Consider the following 22,552-nt stretch of genomic DNA (forward strand, 5'->3'; position numbering starts at 1 on the left):
TGGCTACCCTTTGTGATTCAGAGGGCTGTACTGGCAACTGACTTACATATTATTTTACATAAGGATTTTATGCACACTTGTATGTATAGCTTCTTTACTAGAGGAACAAACCATGTACTTGTATTTACGAGAAATACTGTAACATGAATTTATTCAGCATCTTCCATTCTAAGACTTTAAAGCACTTAGGCTAGATTTGCTTGGTAACTCCTCTCCTGTGAAGAAGATTGTCTCTTTTACAAGAGAGGAAGCTACAGAAGGTCTGGCAGTATCAGGAACAGATCCCATTGCTTTTGACTAATTTTGCATCTGAACCACCTGACAATCCTGTGGAATACACCTGCAGTTTCAGCTTGCACTCACATTGCAGAAGTTATAGGGAGAAGGCTGCAGGAGAATGTCTGAAAAATTTGCAAGCCTTATGTTGTGACACCTTCATCAGGAGTTTGATTTTACTAAATCTGATCCCCATCAGCAGTTTGTATAGCACACAATCTTATTTATGGGTAAGAAGGGTTTACGTGCATAGCCTTTCATATTCACAAGACTACATGAATGTCTACGATTAGTTTAACAGTTCATTACATTTATTTCTGTGCAGGATATTTCTTCTCAAGAGAGTACACTGATTGCATTTACTAATGCATATCCTTATTGTGTCATCATATCAGAACCCTCCCCCCCTGTGGCATCCTGGGAGATATGGAGATCCTCTAGCATCTCAGCCAGACTGATTCGTGGAGCACCTTCATCATCTGTATCACTTTCCACTGGAATTTTTGAATCTAAAAAACCAAAACAAGAAAAACCAAATAAGGAAATAATAGCTCCAAGAAATTTGATAGCTTAAAGCTAGTACATCAATAATACACCCTGTCACTTTCATACAGGGTGCTGAATTATAGACCAAATCCTTCCCACAACAGTATTTTTTCCAAATTAGACTTCCATTCCAATCCTACCTTTGTTGCAAATACAAAACATGAGCACATAGTAATCAAAGGCTGTAAAATATCTATTGACATTATGACCTCAAGTAATATGCATTCTTTCAAGTGTATGTCACTTTACCCTGAGCATTCAAATCCTTCTGAATTACCAGAAGCTAAATAAAATCTGAAGTCACAAGTGTTATGCACAGTTACATGGTTCAGGAAAGTTTACCTTTATAAATATTGACATTCCTTCTAATTGCCTCATCTTCTTCAAGATCTTCAAGGAAGTCCTGGTACTGCCTAAAAAGCAACAAACTCAATTGACTACATTAACTCTTCCTTTAGAATTATGCAAAGTCTGGAGTCTGGCAGGCTAGCAGCCCAGTGGAATCCAAACTGAGTCATGCCAGATAACTAGTTAAGGCCAATCCTAGAGGTGAAACTCTACTGCAGGTAAAAACCCCAATGGGGATGGGCAGGGAGAGACTTACTCAGAAAACTTCATGAGTTAATAAGTGCTTTTTTTATTATACACTGAGAATATTTACATTTTGTAGAAGTTGCAGCTATGTGCTTCAAGTACAGATTAAAAAAATTCAAGGAGGAGCTGCTTATATTTCTATGGGTCCTGTGGGGACCAGTGAACAACTGGCAGAGCCCTAACTCCACTACCCTAAATGTGTTAAAAAACAGACACAAAACTTTAGGATTAGGGGAGAAGGGTAGGCATGGACTCACTGACCACAGCCCTTCTTCTTGCATGGGTTTGAGGCACTTATTTTATGTCTCGGGCGTGCTGTCAGCACTTATTACTTAAGTGCTCTACATCTCACTTCTTTGCTCCCCGTAAGGCCCATGAAGTGTAGGGAAGCATTGCACACCAAGAAATCATTCCAGGATTTGGTTCCTCAGACACACGCTCTTATAACATCCCCTTCTTTGTAATTCAGTCTTTGTATAGTTTATAGTATGCCACTAATATTCCGCAGCTTTTACATTCCAATTTAACTCTGATCTTTTGCTTCCATTTTCCAGTCAGTTAGGCATTAGTCAGTCAGCTGTCATATATAATTTGTTACTGAACATAATGACAAACGTTTCCTCTCCCTTGCAGAGGTCTCTTCAGACAGCTTAATGTATAATTGGTTGTCCCACAGACATGTGGTCTGTGACACCACTCACTCTAATGATTCCAGCTTTTTTTTAAAAAAAAATATAATTTTATATATATAAGTCTTTGTAGTCAATGCTTATATTGTGTAACCTTTAGTAAGGGCTGTAAGATTGTGGGCAAAATTCAAGAAAGTGTTTCTATATTGTCTCAAATATCAATCTCCCCTGCAATTTCACAAAGCAGTCAAAAGCGGGATGAGATTTCACTCTAAGCACTCAGGGCTAAATTGTGTCTTTAAGGCACTCCCTGCAGTAGGGAGCAGTGAAGAGCTATACCTCTCCCTAGAATGCAGGGAGACCAGACCTGCTGAGCCATCCTCTGATATGGTAAGCATGCACTCCCCCTTATGGAGTGCCAGTTGTGTGGAAGAAGGAGGAGGAGTGGTGGAGGAGGAGGAAGAAGGATGAGTGGTGTCTCCACTTTTTCTGGATACCCTTTAGATCAGATAATGGTACTAGATCTAGTTCGTGCTCAGGAGAGATTGAGAAATGCTACCCATTACTGGAGCCTGCACAGAGGGTTCAAGGGGAAAAGTTACTGAGCAGAAACCAAACCTTTCATCGTCTGTATCCATGCCTTCTTTGTCCCTATCCAGCTCTTTCAGTTTCCAGTTTCTACGACGCTGGCGTTTAATGCGGTCATAACTCTTCTTTATTAATACCTACACAGAAGATATCATTTTAGACCAACTTCCAGAAAAACACTAACATTCTTTGGATCTATGAACCAAGGAATTATACTGCATTGTGGATTCTGCAATATTATAATTGGTCACAAGAGGGCAGCAAGGGAAAGCTGTACCTCAGCTGTGAATAAAAGGATTGAGTCAGGCACCTCACTGAGCCTGAATAGTGAAGTTCTGACACTATTTATATAGTGCTTGTCATACAAAGGGCTCCCAAAGTCCTTTCCAAGCTATATATGTGTATGGGAGGAACAGTACAGCGTTTGCATAGCACAGATAGGACACAAATAGTTTAGGGAAGGAAATGGATACTACAGATCCAGAAAAGCAGAAGGGATAATTGTGATCATCCAATTTAACCTTCTGCATAACACAGGCCACAGGACTTCCTTGAATTAATTCCTGTTTGAGCTAGTGCAAGTCTTTCAGAAAGAAAGCCAATCAAAACATCAGGGAAAATTTAAACAGCCAGAATATAATTTCCAAAACTGGAATTTGACCAGGATGCTGGTGCTAATACCTTGTTTCCCATGATTTTTAGGCTAGGACTACAACATACATTTTATAGACCATAACGTACTCATCTTCAATAATGCACAAGAAACAAACTTCTCTACAAGAAAGGAGACTCCAGGACCTTACCACATCAGGAACATTGTGTGGGTTCATCTTATTTGCAAATTCGTCATTGAGGTTACAATTGGCCAAGTCAAATCTAAAAGGAAGATATTTACAACACGCTTAATAGCTTGAACATTTAACCTTTCATGTTTTATACTTCCAAGAAGAAACATAATATAATTACAATGTTATAGTTCATACAAAAGAGACAATACTTCCAGAAAGAAGTAATGTTACACAACAGGGAAGAAAATCCATGCTACTAAGCATCCTTGATAAACAAGTTGAACTCTTTACATTCTAAGATACATCACACACACACCCCCACCAAGTACATGACATGCTATCAAGCTGCAGAGCATACCCTTCAACCTGTTCTGTTGTCTCCATCCCCTCTTGACTTCTGACATACTCCAACATACTTGGTCTTTGAACATGTCACTGCCATGGCATCTTAACCTGCCCCCGGCCCCTGAAGTCTAAGCAGTGCGTTTGTCATATGTGCATTCTATACACTCATTGCTTTGACTCTGACTGCTAGCTGACTGACCCCATTCCAATCTGCCTTCTGTCCCTCCATGCCATAGAGACTTCTCTCATTAAGGTCACCAATGACCTCTTCCTGGCCATGTCTAAGGGCCTCTTCTCCACCCTCATATTTTCTGTCACTTCTAATTTTGAAATTAGAACAGTTCACAATTCTGTTGGTAAAGCATGAGCCTGAGCTGAATCCAGATCAGCTTCCCACAGCTGTGCTAGCTCTTCAGCTCTAATCATAGCAAAAAGTGGAAAAACAGTAATTAGATTCAATTCTGAACATGCACAGGCAGCAGTACTGAGTGCCATTTTTACAAGTTTTGGTTTAGACCAGGGCTTCTCTAACTTCATTGCCCTGCAATCCCTGTGTGACAACAAAACTTACTACACGACCCCAGGAGGGGGAACCGAAGCCTGAGCCCTGTCACTCCGAGTGGGTGGGCGGAAGCTGAAGCCCAAGGCTTCCACCCCTGGCAGGGGGCCTGTAACTTGAGCCCCGCCACCCAGGGATTTAGTCCGAGCCCTGCCACTCAGGGCTCAGGCTTTGGCCCTGGGCCTCAGTAAGTCTAATGCCAGCCCTGGTGAGCCCATTAAAACAGGGTTGCAACCCACAATGGCAGGGCCACCCGGGGGGGGGGGGGAGAGGGGAAGTGGGGCAATTTGCCCCAGGCCCTGCAGGGGCCCCCATGAGAATATACTATTCTATAGCATTGCAACTTTTTTTTATGGAAGGGGCTCCCCGAAATTGTTTTGCCCCAGGCTCCCTGAATCCACTGGGTAGCCCTGCACACTGGGGTCCTGATCCACAGTTTGAGAACCACTGGTTTAAACGGACACTTTAAAAACAGAAGCCACCTCTCTTCTCCTACCAACCCAAAACCCTTTTCCACAATGACACAATTACAAGATCTTTCCTGTCCCAAATGCCCTGTAACTTTGGGGTCAGTGTTACAGGAAGTTGAGATTTTATTAACCTGCAAGATCTGTCTCAGGCAATCAAATATTGATTGAAAATAGCATATATCAATACAAACCCCACGACTAGGTCTCCTGGATTTAGAAGGTGACCCAAGTGAGTGCGGCAGAAATACTGATGATCTGTATTCATCTCTGAGGTTTTCTGTACCCAGGCTTCAGCAAGAGTGTGCTTGAGAAATGGAAATAAACATTTTTGAAACTATCTGCATCTCATTACATTTGCTGCTGCACAATTAAAACACTTTTATTGCTGTACTATGTATCATTTGATATTGCATCAGTAATAATACTGGCTTTTTCTGTATCCAACTTCTATTTCCATTTTCTTATAGTTAATGATTGCCTTTTTACTGAAGACAAACAAATGGAAACAATGGGAAATTTTCACAGATCCCATTTAGATTTCCTCCTATAAATAAAGGATTGTTTTTACTTTGTTATGTACCACAGAGTTTTTGGAACAAGCAATATTGTTTGGTAAGGAAATATAACAACTTAGAGCAGCAAACCAAAGGTTAGGCATTGTTACATAGAAGTCTCTAAGTAGGACACAGTGCCAAGCCACACAGTCTTGTGTTATTAAGAAAGAACAACTGCTACACGATCTGTAATAAACTAGTAAGAGGTGAAAGGACTTCTGAACACCCGTCCCTAGTACTAATTTGATCGAGGCAATCAGGTGGAATATTTGTCAAGATATTCGTCAAATATGGTTCATTTAGTTATAAATAATCATACTTGGTATCCACAATCCTCTAAGTGTTGGAATGCATAAAATGCTTCATTACTAAATTTTGACCTAAAAATATTAACTTAAGAGTAAGAAGCTTATAACAAAATCAAATTTTAAACTTCATTTTGAAGCAAAGTAATTTTTGAAAAGGGAATTCATGTGATGTGTATGCAATTCCCAATCAATGAGAATGATGCATTGCACTTTTCTTAGGGGAGGGCTTCACTAGCTAACAGTTAGAAAATTTTTGGATACATTTGGAAAAATGTGCAGTTTGCTTTTTAACATGGAGTGAGCCAAAACAGAATTCCAGACAAGGAACCAGGTTTCCAAAAGTGTTAAATAAGGCAAATTAACTCTTACTTTGTTTGATCTCATCCCTGCACCTGCACCTTGTTTTCTCTCTTGGACCCTGGTGATATCTATTACAATGAACTCCTCCAACTGCTTTGGATGGAACAAGCTATTGAAAGGGTGACGCCAGTAAGTGTTTCCATCAATGTCAGCAACTGAAAGAGCAAATACAGACCTTTGTGGGCAAAGGAAAATTGCTTTCAGACTCCACATATACAATATGCATTACTAAGCCAAAAATCAAGGCAACTGCCAAATGATCAGTTATATTACACGTCAACAGAGTAGACGCACTGAGGCCAGATGTACACTATAAACTACTGCTGACGTAGCATTGTCAAAATCAGGGTGTGATCTGACAAGAGTCCCTAGTTTAGATGCAGTTATACCAACAAAACTGTACTTTTGCCAGTATGCTTATTTTGTTAGGAGGGGAAGGGAAGAGAAGACAGGAATAAGCTACACCCACACTAGGAATGCTTTGCTGGGAAAATATACTGATATTGCTATTCCCGCAAAGCGCTCTTCGTGCAGACCTGGCCTGAGTCACAAGTTAGTTAGCATTCCGTACCTCCATCTTAATTCTAAAGGAATATATGTCTATGATAGACTAAGGCCTAGTCTACACTTAAAAAGTGCTGGCAAAACCCCTAATGTTCTGGTATAAAACTACACTGGCAATATAAGAACTCAACTATCAGAGTTGGCCAGTAGAACTATAACAATAAACCCTTTCTAAAGTAGACATGGCTTACGTGGCACAGCAAGGTGACAAAAGGAAAGAATCATCCAGACAGCCTCTGCAAGGACCCCGTCTGTAATTCTTTAATTTGTGGTATATTTTGTATACGATAGTAGAGAATTCAGGGGCTAAGAGGTCAATTTCTTAGTTTGCCATTAATTTGTTTGGCAGTGAGAAGACTGATTTAATCTTTCAAAATTAAGGTCTCAAATACAAGATGTGTATCAGGAACAATGCCAACAGAAGAATTACTACTAGACAACAGGATTAACTCTCAAGGGAAAAAAGAATAACTCTCCTCCCGCAACTTACTTTGCAGAGTGTTGGGATCAATGAGGTGGACAGTACTTGTTACTCTGATGCACACACAAATCTGGCTCATATTCCCAAGGCTCTGTGCCAGTTTTGGAGACAGACATACAACACTGTCCTGTGCAGCAACAGACAAAATTGCACACATTTGTTTTCTTGCTTAGTTATATTAGATTTTTAGCAAAGTACTAAAACTTTTTTAAAACAAGTCCTTAAATTGAGTTTGAGAGCAATCACTATCACCATTAAACATAGATGCTATGAACAAACAACTGGCGGGGGGAAGAGGATGAGGGGAAATCTACTTCCACAATACTGTGTGGCTGAGAAGTGAGTTTCTAATGTTCCCCTGGCAAAATTTTGACACTTGGTAAGAAAGTAGCTTTTTCGTTCCAGCGCAAAGCCATTTTCCCCACCCTTCAGTTGAACAAATGAGGAAGACATTGTCCATCTGCATAGTGCACTTTGCATGATTCTCCTACTTATCAGAAAGTTTTGGCTATTTCTGTGAACTTGAGGAAAGATAAAGTTGTACCATATTCTGATTTTAAGGTTTCTCCAGGGGATCATTCTTTACTTTTTCAGGGATTAACATTAATTAAGTTTTCTCAGGATATAAAGTACTGATAAGAAGTCAGTAGTGCGGGTCTCAGTCTCCTAAATTAGTAAAAATGCTCAAAGGTGGAAAAGATGTTTTACACTAATTAACTATAGTACATATTCAGCAGGGCTCAATTTGTGAGCAGCAATATTTTTCTTCACTACCCAAATGACTAGGCTATACATTTTGGATACATTTTCAGACAAATTGTCTAAAACACAGATCTCAATTATCTACAGATAACCACCCCCATTTTTAATATAATTATTGTAGTAGTACCCAAAAGGGCTAATCAAAATCTCATTAAATCCCCACTGTGCTAGGCTCAGTATAAACACATACCAACACTATCCCTGCCCAGAAGAGCTTTTCACACTTGGGTGCAGTTGTATTTTTTTTTTTTTTCAAACTTTCCCAGAAATTTTGCCTATATTTTGCTTCTCCTGCTACTGGACTGAGACAAACCCACATGACACCCTGACAACCATTACTGTTGCTAATGGTCATCTTCATTTGGGTCAAGCAAACTTTCAACACGTAAATCAAAGAAGTGCAAATGAATATATAATGCATGGAAACACAAGGATATGTTTTAAGTGCACTGGGATATGCATTTACTTTAATATTTAAAGGTGTTATTACATAAGTGCTAGTATATCAGAACCCTCTCGAAAGCCAGCAAAAAAAAAGCATTTTTACGTGTTAAGCAATACAGAACAGAGGTGCACTTTGAAGGTTATAGGTAAATCTGCTTTTCAGTGATATGAGCCAAAACCTCAGTTTGGAAGATCTCTGAAAGTGAACAGGGAAATTCTCAAGCCATTATCTCTCTCAAACACTTCAAGCGATTGTGCACCAAATTTTGCAGTCAAATTCTACCATGGGATGAAATCTGGCATGTAAATTTTGAGGTGGATTGGTTTTGCTTTTGATGCAATTATACAAATATGTTGCACATTGGGCTTCTAATGATCAAAAATGTAAATTACAGCCATTGTAAGTTGGTAATATATTTTATCCCTTAAAAATAAAAATATTAATAAAATAAAGGGAAGTTACCTTGCATATTGGAACAATCTCCACAGAGAAAGTGCTTTTGTAATTGTAGGCATTGCTATGAATATCATGAGAAATCAAACGCTGGGATGATTTTGATCTAAAAAACATAAGTAAAACTTTAAAGAAGCAAAACAAGGCATGAGAAATATACAGAAGATAGAATGAATTATCAGCACAAAATATCATAGTAGAAAAAGACTTGCAAAGATATGGCTTCATATCACAAGAAAACTAGGAACAACATGGAAAACAGGACAATGGACAAAAGAGTTGGTTCCATGATGTCTCAGCTGATGGAAAAATTTGGAGACTTAGATGGGATGAGTCTTTTGTAATTACAACAGAGAACTGCTGGTTCTGCACTTTACATATGATTTTCAAGATAAAGGTTCAACAAAGTAATTTTCCAACAGCTCTTGAAAATCTGAGTTAGAATGTGATAAACTATGGCAAAATACCTGGAAGGAACTGTACACTGAAGAAAGTCTACCATCTTCTGGGCATGTTGCTTTGAACCGTAATAGAAATCCAGGCCATCTTAAAGAAAACACAGCTACATGAAGATACCTATTTAAAGTACAATATAGTATTTTTCACCGTAAAATAATGGGCTATATATTCAAAATTAGGCATCTAAATCATTTCTGTAAGTAACCAATGTGCACAAAAATGGAATACTAGTACTTATTTTTCAGGTCTAACACAGACTTCCAAATTCAATTACTTCAGTCATTTTACGTAATTATTGGCAAGCCACTTCACTTACCATGAATCTCTTTGATCCGAAGAGTATTTTGATGAAGCCTGTGTTTTAAAATCAATTGTTCCAAATAGTAGAAAGTCTTTTTGTGCAGAGTCTAAAGTTAAAAAGTCAAATCAAGGTTACATTATGAAAATTTAACAACCTTCAAGTATTCTGCAAATGCATCAACAGGGTAACCATTAACATGGAATGATCGACTGAAGCACAAATAGTAATAATAATGCATAGTTCTTATATAGTGCTTTTTATCAGTAGATCTCAAAGCACTTTACAAAAGGAGGTCAGTATCATTATCCCAAAATTACAAATGGGGAAACTGAATAAGCTTAGACACTGAACAAAGTCTTTACTACAAGAGAACTACTGAAAATTTACCATACATGTACATAAGTGTGCAAGCAACTGCTTTATTTATGCCTTCCCGTGTTGCTTTTAAACCTCTATTTCGTATTTACTCTTATATCTTGCTTCTGTAATATTGATTTTTCAATAACTTAGATCCTAAACAATTATAAATAACCCATCCTTCTAATTCTAATGGGACTAATTTAACTGATATTAAAAACCCAAAATGATTAAAACAAAAACAAAAAAAACCTAGCCCCACGAGCTATATGGCACTAAAATTGTAGCATGCACCCATTCACTTCCTTTTCTCAAGTGGTGAACTTGAATACTGGTAAAAGAAATGCAAATATGGACATATATAAGAACCAAGCTATTAAAACGTTTAGTTTATCTATCTGATCACCTTATCAAACACTGCATAGCTTAAAGATTATTGTCTAGGAAGTGTTTTCTCCACTGTTTAGAAGCAAAACAGTTTCAAGAGGATGCAAACTGCCAGCAGGCAGTCTGCTAAGAACAAGATTATTTAGACTAATCAAGTCTTAGGCAGACCTGTAAGGAATCACAAAAGGACTGTACAAAACTAAGGGTACGTCTACAATACTTGCAGTTGGGAGCGTGCCTGCCAGGCTGGGTAGACACAGACGCTATTATGTGAACATTTGTGGCACTGGCTAGCTGCCTGAGTACAAGCCCACCCAACCCCCCAGTCAGTATTTGGGTGGCTGGACTGTACTGATGACGAAACATCTGCACAGCTAGATTGAGTGGATTTAGCATGTCTGTATACCTGGTTGGAAGGCCCAGTTCCAGCTGCAGTGTAGACATACCCATTAGTGTCTGAGCAACAGAATGACTGAAGCTGGCTGTTGATCAAAGCAAAATACTGCGGTAAAACAAAACACTTCCTGCTGCTTTTTCCTAGCAAAAAGTGAAAGTCACAAATGCAGTTAAAAAAAATCTGAGAAATTTTTCAAGTACATTAAGTGTCCTAAACATTATTTTCAAGCAGGAAAAATCTAAAAACATTCTTAAAAAATATATCAGGTCTCATTTTAATAAAGCACATTTTACATTACAAAGTTTTAGAATTTTTACATAAAGCAAAGGTGCGTCCTCTAGAGAAGCTCTACATATTGGTAGGACGTAGCAAGACAGCATCATGTTATATTTTCATGTTTAGAAGAAGATTACCTTTGCAACCAAAATGGTTAGAAACCATATATTTTTAAACAAAAACTAGCGGCTCTCAAGATGACCAGTGAGTTGCAGTGAAGTTTAAGAAAAGCAAAAATTGAAAAATTCGTTAACAACCCGTGACAGCATGATGAATAACCTGCCTTAACAATGACATATGAAATGCCCACCAGACAGGTGCAAAATAAAACATATGAGAAGGTGCAACTTAGATGCTCAGACACTCACTATATCTGAATTAGTTTTAGATGTATGGAAAAAAAGATGTAGGTGTTAGCTCACTGTATGGCTAGGGTCAAAAAAGGAAACAAGAGGTCAGCTAATGTTAGGAGGAGGCTGGAGAATAAGGAAAATATTTCAATACCATTATCTTACAGGTGGGGCTGGTGGCATCACTTATTAAAATTGCCCAGCACTTCCCACTATAAGACCCTGTTTTTAGCGGCTTATAATTTCACTGACTTTTACTGTTTGGGCTGAAACTTCCATGCCAAGAGCCTGCCTCTGGCCGATATATTTTTATTTTTCAATTTCAGCCAAAAGGGTTCAGTCATTTTCGAAAACAAGGCAAGGGAAAAACTAGTTCGGCAATGTTAAAGTAATTCTGGTGACCTTTTTTTTTCCAAAAGCTCTGGTGGCCCCATACTTTGGAGCATATATACACAAGGCTGGCAACCTTAATTCTGGTATTTCCTAAATATCTGATTGACTTTGCAACTTTAAAAATGTTTCTTGAACATTTTGTGTGTGCACAATATACTATATATGCATGAGATTGATGGTTCATGTTCACTTTAAGTTCTGATGCTCACCCTTTTAGGCCAAGAAACAGATTTTCTCATCCCTTCCCCCAAGGCCAGGTGAGCTGGAAACAGAGAGGAGCAGAGTTTTCTCCCTCCTTTCCTTATGGGTGGGTGAGGGTAAGTAGCTAATATCATCTCAACATGCCTCTTCAGTCCCCAGTCCTCCATCCAAGCACGTCAATATTGCATATTGCGTGGCACATGAAGATGCAAGCCAGAGAGGCAGATCGGGAAGGGTGTTTATCTGTCTATATGAGACCCGTCTCCCAGCTACTGGCTTCGTTCACTGGGAAGCATAGGCTTACATGTTTTGGATAAGAGGAGAGTAAGAGTTCCTAACATAGATTGATTAATTTTGAAAAAAGAAGACCAAGAGGGGATACAGACTAGCACAAAGAAGGCTAGTGAAACATCTGCAGTTACTTTAATTGGGATACAACGTAAAAGGGCCATTACTGTTCATGCTTCAGAGAACAGAATGGCTGGGGCAAGGGAAAGATTTCCACTTTATTTTTGCAGATTGTAATATTCCTTTATTGGCCAGATGCATTGTGAGAAGCTTACGCTTCAAAAGAAGGTATTCAGTATTGGTCACCTGACAGGTTACTGAACTAGACGGATACTGAAGAATATTAGTATTGTTTTTACCTTTTGTCTGACTTGAACCACTGCTTTCCAGAAATCCTTAGCTTCAACTCTATGACAGTCATCACACATTTGAGGCTGAACAACATACTCCACCACAAACACTTGTTGAAGGATTGCTCCATTCATCACCTGCAGAATCAAATTTAAAATTTAAGAATGATTACAAATTTCCTTTCTTCTGGTTGAAGATGGTGCCATTTCATAGTTTACACCACTGATGCAAATATTCAACCAAAAATTAGTATATTATAGTTCAAAGTAACTGGTATAGCAAGATTACTTGACAGCCATTGTTATGCTATGCACAGAGGTTAGCAGTACTGTTCAAGGAACATAAATGTCATGCTTTTATAAAGACCTCAATTTTCCAAATAATTACTCAGAAAATGAAAATAAAACAATATTTTAACATGTTTAAAAAAACAAAAAGTTAACTTCTGAACACAAGCAGGTAATTTCCTTTTTATTATAAACCTGCCTGTAGTGGGCCGGTGTGGCTCCCCTCCTCCCCGGGGAGGGTTGAGCCCCGGACACAGAAAGGGGTGGGGCTACAGAGCGGTGAGCCCGCCCCTCAGAGGGTCAGGCGGCGACCTGGAAGGATAAAAGCCGGCCACTCCAGCTCAGTCAGCGCCCAGCCACCGCGGGGAGCAGACCTGCCTGAGGGAGAAGCTGCTGGAGTCCAGGGCAGCTGCCTGGAGATCCCCCTCACTCGCTACTGGGAAGACCTGCCGGAGCTTCCCCGCGCTACCTACGAGGAGGAGCCACCAGGAACTTCCCCGCTACCTTGCTGTTACCCCGAGGAACCCCCGGAGCAGAATTGGCCGGACTTCCCCGAGGAACTACCAGATCTACCCCCCAGCCCGGGTTGTGAGGAACCCATGCAGTGGGACTTCCCGGGACCGGACGCCGTGGACCAGGTAGGACCTGAGGGGGATATTGGAAGTGGCCCGGGGGCAGCTGACCTCAGTCAGGCTGCTGACCAGACAATACCCATGTCAGTGTGTTGCGGTCAGGATCCCCACTGACCGTCAGCGGTAACGACCGCTGCCTAGGGCCCCGGGCCGGGACACAGTGGAGTGGGTGGGCCTGTGTCCCCCCTGCCACCCCACTTACGGGTGGCAGTTATCCCCCTCACCTCATTACTCAGCCCTGCTGCGAGAGGCCTGAGCTCCCTTGTACTGTTTATTGCTCAGCCCTGCTGCGAGAGGCCTGAGCTCCCTTGTACTGTTTACTGCTCCGCCTTGCAGCCAAAGGCCAGAGCCCTAATAGACTCTGACTCTGTCTAGCCTTAAAGGGACAGGGCAGAGCCCTCGTGAGACCAGCGGGCCGGTGTGGCTCCCCTCCTCCCCTCGGAGGGTTGAGCCCCGGACGCACCCGGTTACACTGCCTCTTTAGGAGGTTGAATCTTTCATTAAACTTCTCTGCCTGCATACCGATTACCTTTCCTCCCTGCAGCCGAGAAAGCAAAATGCCTGACTCAGGCCACTATCAATACTGCTCCATTTGTGGGCTTTAGGCACAGTGAAATCAGCATCTTCCTCCAAGATAAGCAAATAACCTCTGAAACTTGCTTTGCCTCTACCAGCCAACAGAGAATTGCCTTTCTGTACACTACTGTATTTGTTTCCTAAAATAGTGCTTAGAAAAAAACCTATAAGAGGTGCAATGGATCTCGATTACCTCTTTTTGTACTGTCAGCTTTATCTTAAGTCTCTTGGAATGTGGTTCAGTCCAAACAAAGCTTGCTTCAATCAGCCGCACCTGTCAGTAGAAACAGAGAGCCTTATTCATTATCCTATAGTTGATAACCTGTCAGACTCTCTAACATGCATGTTTAAAGCATGAAAAGTTAACCATTAAGAACACAAGCTTCAGGTAATGAGTTACAAAGTACACCATCAGCAACTGAGGACTGGAAGATGTCTAAGAACCATGCTTAGCAGTACAACAAACCCAATCAATATTATTCATGCTACACCTCCACATAATTACTTTGGAAAAAATTCCTTCTATCTAAAACCACTGACATAGAAATACTACTGCTGCCATTTGTGCTTTTCACTGCAAACTGTCAAGTAACAAACTGATTTTTAAATAACTGGCAATGTAAAAAAGGCTTACTGAAATTGTTACTTTACTGTGTACTAGTATACATTTAACCAAGTAAATAAAATAGAGTTAAAACCTAAGCAGTCTATTTCCTAGTCCAAATTGTGATGTGTTGGCACAAGACCAACCAATATCTCAGAGGTGGGCAAACCACGACCCGCGGGCTACATCCAGCCCACGGGACCGTCCTGCCCAGCCCTTGAGCTCTTGGCTGGGGAAGCTAGCCCCTGGCCCCTCCCATGCAGCTCAGCTTGCCGCATCACCAGCGCTCTGGCCCACTGCTCCGGCCAGGCAGCGGCTGGCATGGTAAGGGGGCAGGGAGGCCTGGGGGGAGGAGAGGGGTGCAGTTCTATGGGGCAGAGGTTCAGCGGGGGGGGAGAACAGGGGGCAGTTGGATAGGTGTGGGAGTCCCGGGGAGTCTGTCAGGGGTCGGGAGTGTGGATGGGGTTGGAGCAGGAAGTGGGAGAGGGCAGATATGGGGTTGGGGCCAGGCTGTTTGGGGAAGCACAGCCTTTCCTACCTGGCCTTCCATACAGTTTTGCAATCCCAATGTGGCCCTCGGGCCAAAAAGTTTCCCCACCCCTGCAATATCTGGTAATACTAACATGACTGTCAAATGCATAATAATATATCTGTTTGGTTTAAACAGTGGAAATTAATTTCAGTAACTAAATGCTTTCTTTAGGGATGTGTTTTGTTTGTGTTAGCCAGATCTAATGCCAAACTCTGGGTGAAATCCTGGCTTTGTGCAAGTCAATGGGAGTTTTAGAATAATTTTTTTTTTTTAAAGAATATTAGGGTTGGAAGGGACCTCAGGAGGTCATCTAGTCCAACCCCCTGCTCAAAGCAGAATCAATCCCCAACTATTTTTTTTGCCCCAGATCCCTAAATGGCCCCCTCAAGGATTGAGCTCTCAACCCTGGGTTTGGCAGGCCAATGCTCAAACCACTGTGCTACCCCCCCCATTACTACTGACCTCAATGAGGTCAGGATTTCACCCTCCATCTTTAACATGAATCAGCTGACATAGGGTAGGAGTAAACGTGACTGACTACCCAGAAAGTTCTAAAGTCTATACAAGTTAATCAGATCTTATTTTATACAGTGCAAATGCAATTCAGTGACTAACCTTACTAAGCGAAGCTTTGATTTTTTTAAGACACAAAGTAAGAAGTTCTCTTGATTCTAAGGCACATTGAACCCAAGTTCCTGGAGGCTGAAGATATCTGAGATAAGGGAAAACTTTCAATGATTTAAATTATTCAGAGATCACTGTTTATTTCAAACATTATTAGGTTTAGCAAAACCAAATGTTTACTATAAACCCAAAACTGGTGCTTCCATAAGAAAACATTAAGATCCATATACTTCAGAGGTACAGTACTTGAACTTTTCCCCGCCCACTTTTTCCTTCAGAAATTACTTAAGCCATCTACTTTTTTCTACACGTGGTCCCGCGTCCCAGAATCACTAATATTGCTTCTGCAAAAGAAAAGCCTTCAAAATAATAATTAAAAAAAAGTACCAAATAAGGTCAAAACAGACATTTGCATTCTATGAATATAAACTTGGTCATTTCTAACCATTGCTTATGATATTCATGAAAATATCACAAATTAAACATATTTTAGTGACATATTAGTCTAAAATCTACAGTGTAATCATACCATACCTCTCACACTGTTTGCAGAAGTGAACCATGACTTGTTTGGGGATTCCTTCTGTGATATCCACCTGAGTTCGTAAACATGCCACGCACATGTTCGCGGGGTTTGGGGGGATTGGGATGCCACACTGGCAGCACAGGCTTGAGTAAATGAAGCAGAATTAACACATGAAAAATAAGCACCATACTTGGGGGCAGTGAGAGGTATAAGGGCAAAGAAAAATGCTGTGATGGGAGGACGGCCTGCTGCCAGCCAGGACACCCATCAATACATCCTGTCACTGTGCACTTAGTCTGGCAGGCTGCATGGGTTTGGCCAGAAATGAAAACCCAGCTCCCCCCAGGGTGTCAGTGACCAATAGCCAACCCATCTCAAGCCCCCCAGAGGGGAGCGACGCCTGTGGTGGCTGCGTTGGGGAAGGATTCCCGACTCGTGGCTCTTCTCCACGGGCTCCCCTCGCAGGGAATTTCAGAGAGGTCCGAGCTTCCGTTTCCTCCCTCCCGGCCTCGCTATGGGCTCCGGGGACCGGGCAGTTCTCTCCGGCCCTCACCAACCCGACCCCACAACTCCCCCGCGGCCCCGCCCCGCCCCGCCGGCAGCGCCAGGCCCGCGTCACTTACATGTTCCCCTGGCTGGGGGCCACCGGCTCCTTCATGTACTCCATGTCCGGGCACGGCTCCTGGGAGGGCGGAGAGCGGGCTCAGCGCGGGCGCGGGGCTCCGGTAGGCCCGGGGCGGCGTGTGCGGGCCCTACAGGGGCTCTGTGCCGGGGCAGCCCACGCGGAGACACGTGTCGTGTCGTGTCGGGCCGGTCCCGCTCCGCCGATCCCGCGCCCCTCCCCACCCCGCGGCGCGCGGGACCCTTTACTCACCCGCACCCGCTACCACGAGCACGCGCTGCGCTCCGCCCTTCCCAGCTCAGCGGCAACTTCCGGGCTCCCTCCGGCGGAGCTGGGGGTCTCGGGCCCGGCCGGAGCCGAAGTCCCGCGAGAACAGGGCGGAGGCGGGGACGATGGTTGTTTACATCAAGCAAGGCGGAGCTGACCTGCCCTGGCGGTTTCTCAGCCAATCCGCGGCCGCGGAGCCTGCGGTTAAAGCCAAGGGGCCGCGTTCTGCGGGGAGACTCCATGTTAAATAAACATTTGTTTGTTGAACTATATTTTAGTGACTTTGCTCCAGAATGCTAGATTTGTGACTGGGAATGGAAACTTATATAAATATGTTTCCTAGTAGGCCAAGATTTTTAAAATGCATTATTTGCCAACGTTGTTATCTCACATTGTTGCTGTCTTGAGAGGTCACTATGTTGGGGAGTTTCTGTACTAAACATTTTTATTATTATAATTAATTTTTACATAAGAATGGTCATACTGGGTCAGACCAATGGTCCGTATAGCCCAGTAACCTGTCTTCTGACAGTGGGAAAGGCCAGGTGCTTCAGAGGGAATGAACAGAACATGTAATCATCAAGTGATCCATCCCCTGTTGCCCATTCCCAGCTTCTGGCAAACAGGCTAGGGACACTAAGAGCATGGTGTTGCATCCCTCCCCATCCTGGCTAATAGTCACTGATGGACCTATTCTCCAGGAATGTATCTAGTTCTTTTTTTTTAATCCTGTTATAGTTTTGGTCTTCACAGCATCCCCTGGCAAAGAGTTCCACGGGTTGATTTTATGTTGTGTGAAGAAGTACTTTCTTTTGTTTTTTTTAAAACCTGCTGCCTGTTAATTTCATTGGGTGACTGCTAGCTCTTGTGTTATGTGAAGGATTAAATAACATTTCCTTATTCACTTTCTTCACACCAGTCAAGATTTTATAGGCCTCTATCATATCCCCCCTTAGTCGTCTCTTTTCCAAGCTGAAAATTCCCAGTCATTTTAATCTCTCCTCCTGTTTCATACCCCTAATCATTTTAGTTGCCCATCTCAGTTCCTTTTCCAATTCCAATATATCTTTTTTTGGGATAGGGTGACGAGATCTGCACACAGTATTCAAGGTGTGCACGTACCATGGATTTATATAGAAGCAATCTGATATTTTCTGTCTATCCCTTTCTTAATGATTCCCAACATTCTGTTTGCTTTTTTGACTGCCGCTGCACATTGAGTAATGTTTTCAGAGAACTATCCACAATGACTCCAAGATCTCTTTCTTGAGTGTTAATAGCTAATTCAGACTCCATAATTTTGTATGTATACCTGAGATTGTTTTCCAATGTGCATTACTTTGCATTTATCAACATTGAATTTCATCTGCCATTTTGTTGCCCAGTCACCCAGTTTTGTGAGATCCCGTTGTAACTCTTCACAGTCTGCCTGGGACTTAACTATCTTGAATAGTTTTGTATCATCTGCAAATTTTGCCACCTCACTGTTTACCCATTTTTCCAGATCATTTATGAATATGTTGAACAGTAATGGTCCCAAACCGACCCCTCAGGGATACCACTATTTATCTCTCTCCATTCTGAAAACTGATAATTTATTCCTACCCTTTGTTTCCCATCTTTTAACCAGTTACTGATCCATGAGAGGACTTCCCTCTTATCCCATGATGGCTTACTTTTCAAAAGTCAATTTAAATTAAATACATTTTTTTTCAATTATATTTTTTTAGAAATCTAGACCTGTTATGTGTTTTGGTGTAACTTGCATTATCCTTATGTTAAATTTGCATTATCTTAACAAAACATTTACTTATATCTCTTTTATACATTCCCGGTCAAAGTGAAAATGAAAAGACAAAAAACAATACAACAATTTTTCCACTCAAACGCCTCAAAAACTAACCAAGGTGAAGAACACATCAAGAACCAAGAATATATCAACATGTCATCTGAAGGTTCAAGTGGTATATCTACATCTGACCAGCCCGAAGCACAAATACAGCTACCTACTGAAGAAACAGTGTCTCCAAAACCTAAAAAGGCAGTTCCCGATGTTTGTCGGTCAAAGTGTTCCCATTTATTGAAGTTACAAAAGATGACTACTGGTGCACCTCTTGCAAAAAAGCTTACGAAGGAGGAAAGCTTCCCAATGCTATAATTGGTAAAAGTGGAGGAGCTTGGTTTGTCAAATCGATCAGCAAAGCCAATGCTGACAAACTACATGAAAAGGCTGCAAAACACCAGGCCTCTGTAGTGCATCAACATGCAGAAAGCCTTATAAGCCCACTTTCAAAGACAATTTTAGAAGTACTTAATGAGGCTGTTAAGAATGTTGGAGACATAACACAGTTCATGCGAACAAACATGGCTGTGGCATCCTACTTTCTATTTAAGCAAGAGATACCACACACTACAAACTGGAGGCCAGTGTTAAGTGCATTGTCAGAGAGCTATCCATTGAAAAAGTACTGGAAGAGGCAAAGACTTCAGTCCAGAAGTTGACTAATAAAGGCATTTATATTGAATCCTTAAGTGAAGAGGACAAGAAATGTTTGTTAAGCCAACTGAAAAAGTACACAGACTTGATTCTTAAAAATCTACAACAGCAACTTCTAGATTCTACTCAACCTCTACATAGCTTTTACAGATGCCTGTCCTATAAAACACCAACAGTTGAGTGGAGTGAGGCACTACCAGCAACGGGGCTGCCATGTAATCAGGACAGAATAGAGAATTTGAACACAGAGTGGAATATCATACAGTGAATGAATGAAGATTTGACTTCAACTTCTCTTTTATCATCACTAGTGGCTCGACCCGATCTTTGTATTCTGTTTCCTGGGATGAAAGAAATAGGAATTCATCTCTTGCTACTCCCAGTCACAATAGCTACAGCTGAGTGTTTTTTCATCATTGAATAGAACTTTGTATTCTGAAAGAAGTCACCTTCTGCCTGATCATGTGAATGAACTAATGGGCATATCAATTGAAGGAATGGAAGTACCGGACACACGAGAAGCCACCAAAGATGAACACATTGCATTCAAGAAGTTAATTGACACCCTGACCCCCCCCTTGTAAATTTGAACACCCACCCCCCCAATTTCAGTTCCTGGGGAAACCACTGCCCCTGCTGCTGTGTGTGGTAGGTCCGTGAGAGCCCTGCCGGTGAGCTTGGCTTCGTGGGGGAGCTTCTGGCCCACCCCGCTGCACGGAGCAAGAGAGCTGGGCATGTTAGCTTGGGGGTCGGTGGGTGAGACCAGGACCGTGCTGGGAAGTAGGGGCAATGGGTCCGGGCCTGGTCTGCCTCTGGGGTAGCAGGGGTAGTAGGGGGTGGGCCTCCAGGGTTGGGGGTGTCTTCAGAGTAAAGGTGTGTGTGGGACCTGGGGTGGGGAAGCGAGAATTTGTGGGTCGGGGATGAGATCAAGGCTGCTGGGCTTGGTCTACATGGTGGGGCCAGAGGCAGGGTGTTGGAACAGTTTGTATAGTGGGGGTGCTGCAAGCTGTTGAGCCACACTGTAAACCCTGTATGGAAACCACTTCAAGCCAGGGCGTGCGGCAGCACCCCTAGTTCCAGCACCTGCGCACGTAGGCAGATATTTTCCCTTTTGTTTAGGAGTCAGCATTGCTATGCTGTGCAAACTTGATCCCCCTCTCCTGCTTGTTACATTAGCTCTAGGGTTGCACTCTGTGGAGTTCCTTGGCATTTGCATTAGTCATAGCAAAACATGGTACAGAAATTGACTAATGAAGAGGTGTGTGTTCTGTCCAAGCTTTACATGTTCTGTTGGTGCCCCTAGGTTAGCTAAAGGAATAGCTTCGGGTTCCAAATTTATACCTTTCTCCGCTATTAGGCCCAGTATGGAAAAAGGAACTGCAAGCAATGGCAGGAAGAAAAGTACCTGAAACCATGGATTATGGCTGTCGTCTGGGATGCTAGAGGCTGGCTGCAAATTCTGCAAATGTACGCTTTGTGCCTGCCATGCAGATGTTGCGCAGCATATGAAGATTGGGGGTGGGAGGGACACAAAAAACATGCTACTATGTTTTCCTCAGTGTGCTTGACTAACTTAGGAATTAGTGTTTCTCAGCAGGTCTGCTCCCACGTCACTGCATCAGAAGGAACAGTGAGTGGCTTGCTTTACAGCGTGTCAATCAGCCTTAAGAGCGGTGGATGATTTGGGGGACATCATGAGCTCAACATTTAACAATGATATGAGGTTGCATTGTTCAAAGTGTACAGCATTGTTAAACAATGACATAGGACCCTGCACGTTCTCCAGCATCTTGAAGGATATAGGTGACGCAGACTATTCACTGGTCATTGATGATGAAAGCACTGCTATTACCATAATGAAGCAGCTATGTGTCGGTTTGTCGTTAGACTTGCTGGGGCCTGGAGCCGAAGCTTGAGGGCTTCCACCCTGGGTCGTGGGGCTCACGTTATAGGCCCCCCACCTGGTGCTGAAGCCCTTGGGCTTTGCACCCTGCACACACTGTGGCTTGTGCTTTACCCCCCCCAGCCAGGGTGGTGGGGCTTGGGTGGGCTCAGGCTTTGTTTCCCCCCTGCCCCAGGGTCGTGTAGTAATTTTTTTGTCAGAAGGGAGTTGCGGTGTAATGAAGTTTGAGAGCCCCAGGTGGGCAGCAGCTGGTCTCCTTGCAGGGCAGCTAGTTCTCCTTCATCCTCTGCTATGGTGTTCAGTTATAGTTGGTTAGCATCCTCCATCCCTGATGTCTCTAAGTGCAGAGCCGGCTTTAGGAAGTATGGGGCCCAATTCGAACAGTTTCGACGGGGCCCCAAAAAAAACCCACATGTAAAAAAACACGTGGGGCTTGTACTCACCGGGCGGTGCTCCGAGTCTTCGGCGGCACTTCGGCAGTGGGTCCTTCACTCGCTCCAGGTCTTCAGCGGCACTGAAGGACCTGCCGCTGAAGTGCCGCTGAAGACCCAGAGCAAGTGAAGGACCCGCCGCCGAAGACCCGCCAGGTGAGTAAAAATTAAAAAGGCGCCTCTAGCCAGGGAAGGGATTCTCACTAGGTGCGGGGCCCTCTTAGGTGTGGGGCCCGATTCGGGGGAATTGGTGGAATAGGCCTAAAGCTGGCCCTGTCTAAGTGTGTCCTGCTGTTGAAGTCCTTGTGCTCCTGGATCTTGTGCAGATGAGCTGCTTTCTCCTGCAGCTCTTTCCTGCTTCCCTGTGGGACTCCACCAATAGACCTGTATCACATGTGGTGGTTCTCACTGCCTGGTTTTTGTCAATAGGGATATGCAGGTCCTATTCCCAGGGGGAGGGATAGCTCAGTGGTTTGAGCATTGGCCTGCTAAATCCAGGGTTGTGAGTTCAATCCTTGAGGGGCCACTTAGGGATCTGGGGCAAAAATCAGTACTTGGTCCTGCTAGGG

At 42.7% G+C, this 22,552-nt stretch overlaps 1 protein-coding gene across 3 annotated transcripts; it reads right to left on the reverse strand.

The window, feature by feature from the left end:
- Window positions 1-565: 565 nt before the first annotated feature.
- NMD3 (NMD3 ribosome export adaptor) lies at window positions 566-17,287 on the reverse strand. Of its 3 annotated transcripts, XM_045031158.1 has the most exons (16): window positions 17,138-17,268; window positions 16,887-16,945; window positions 16,272-16,406; window positions 15,729-15,825; window positions 14,171-14,251; window positions 12,491-12,619; window positions 9,498-9,588; window positions 9,190-9,268; window positions 8,732-8,828; window positions 7,072-7,189; window positions 6,027-6,172; window positions 4,987-5,099; window positions 3,437-3,509; window positions 2,664-2,770; window positions 1,165-1,235; window positions 566-785 (listed from the first exon to the last, which is right to left on the reverse strand). In XM_045031158.1, the coding sequence occupies exons 2-16, from the start codon at window positions 16,928-16,930 to the stop codon at window positions 652-654; spliced, it is 1,515 nt and encodes a 504-aa protein (XP_044887093.1). In that variant the 5' UTR covers window positions 16,931-16,945; window positions 17,138-17,268; the 3' UTR covers window positions 566-651. The 3 variants fall into 3 exon arrangements, with proteins under 3 accessions (XP_044887093.1, XP_044887094.1, XP_044887092.1); XM_045031159.1 differs by lacking the exon at window positions 16,887-16,945 and having other exon boundaries at window positions 17,138-17,287; XM_045031157.1 differs by lacking the exon at window positions 17,138-17,268 and having other exon boundaries at window positions 16,887-17,113.
- Between the last annotated feature and the right edge of the window lie 5,265 nt (window positions 17,288-22,552).

Source organism: Mauremys mutica, chromosome 9 (genome assembly GCF_020497125.1).
Source record: "Mauremys mutica isolate MM-2020 ecotype Southern chromosome 9, ASM2049712v1, whole genome shotgun sequence".
Lineage (NCBI taxonomy): Eukaryota > Metazoa > Chordata > Testudines > Geoemydidae > Mauremys > Mauremys mutica.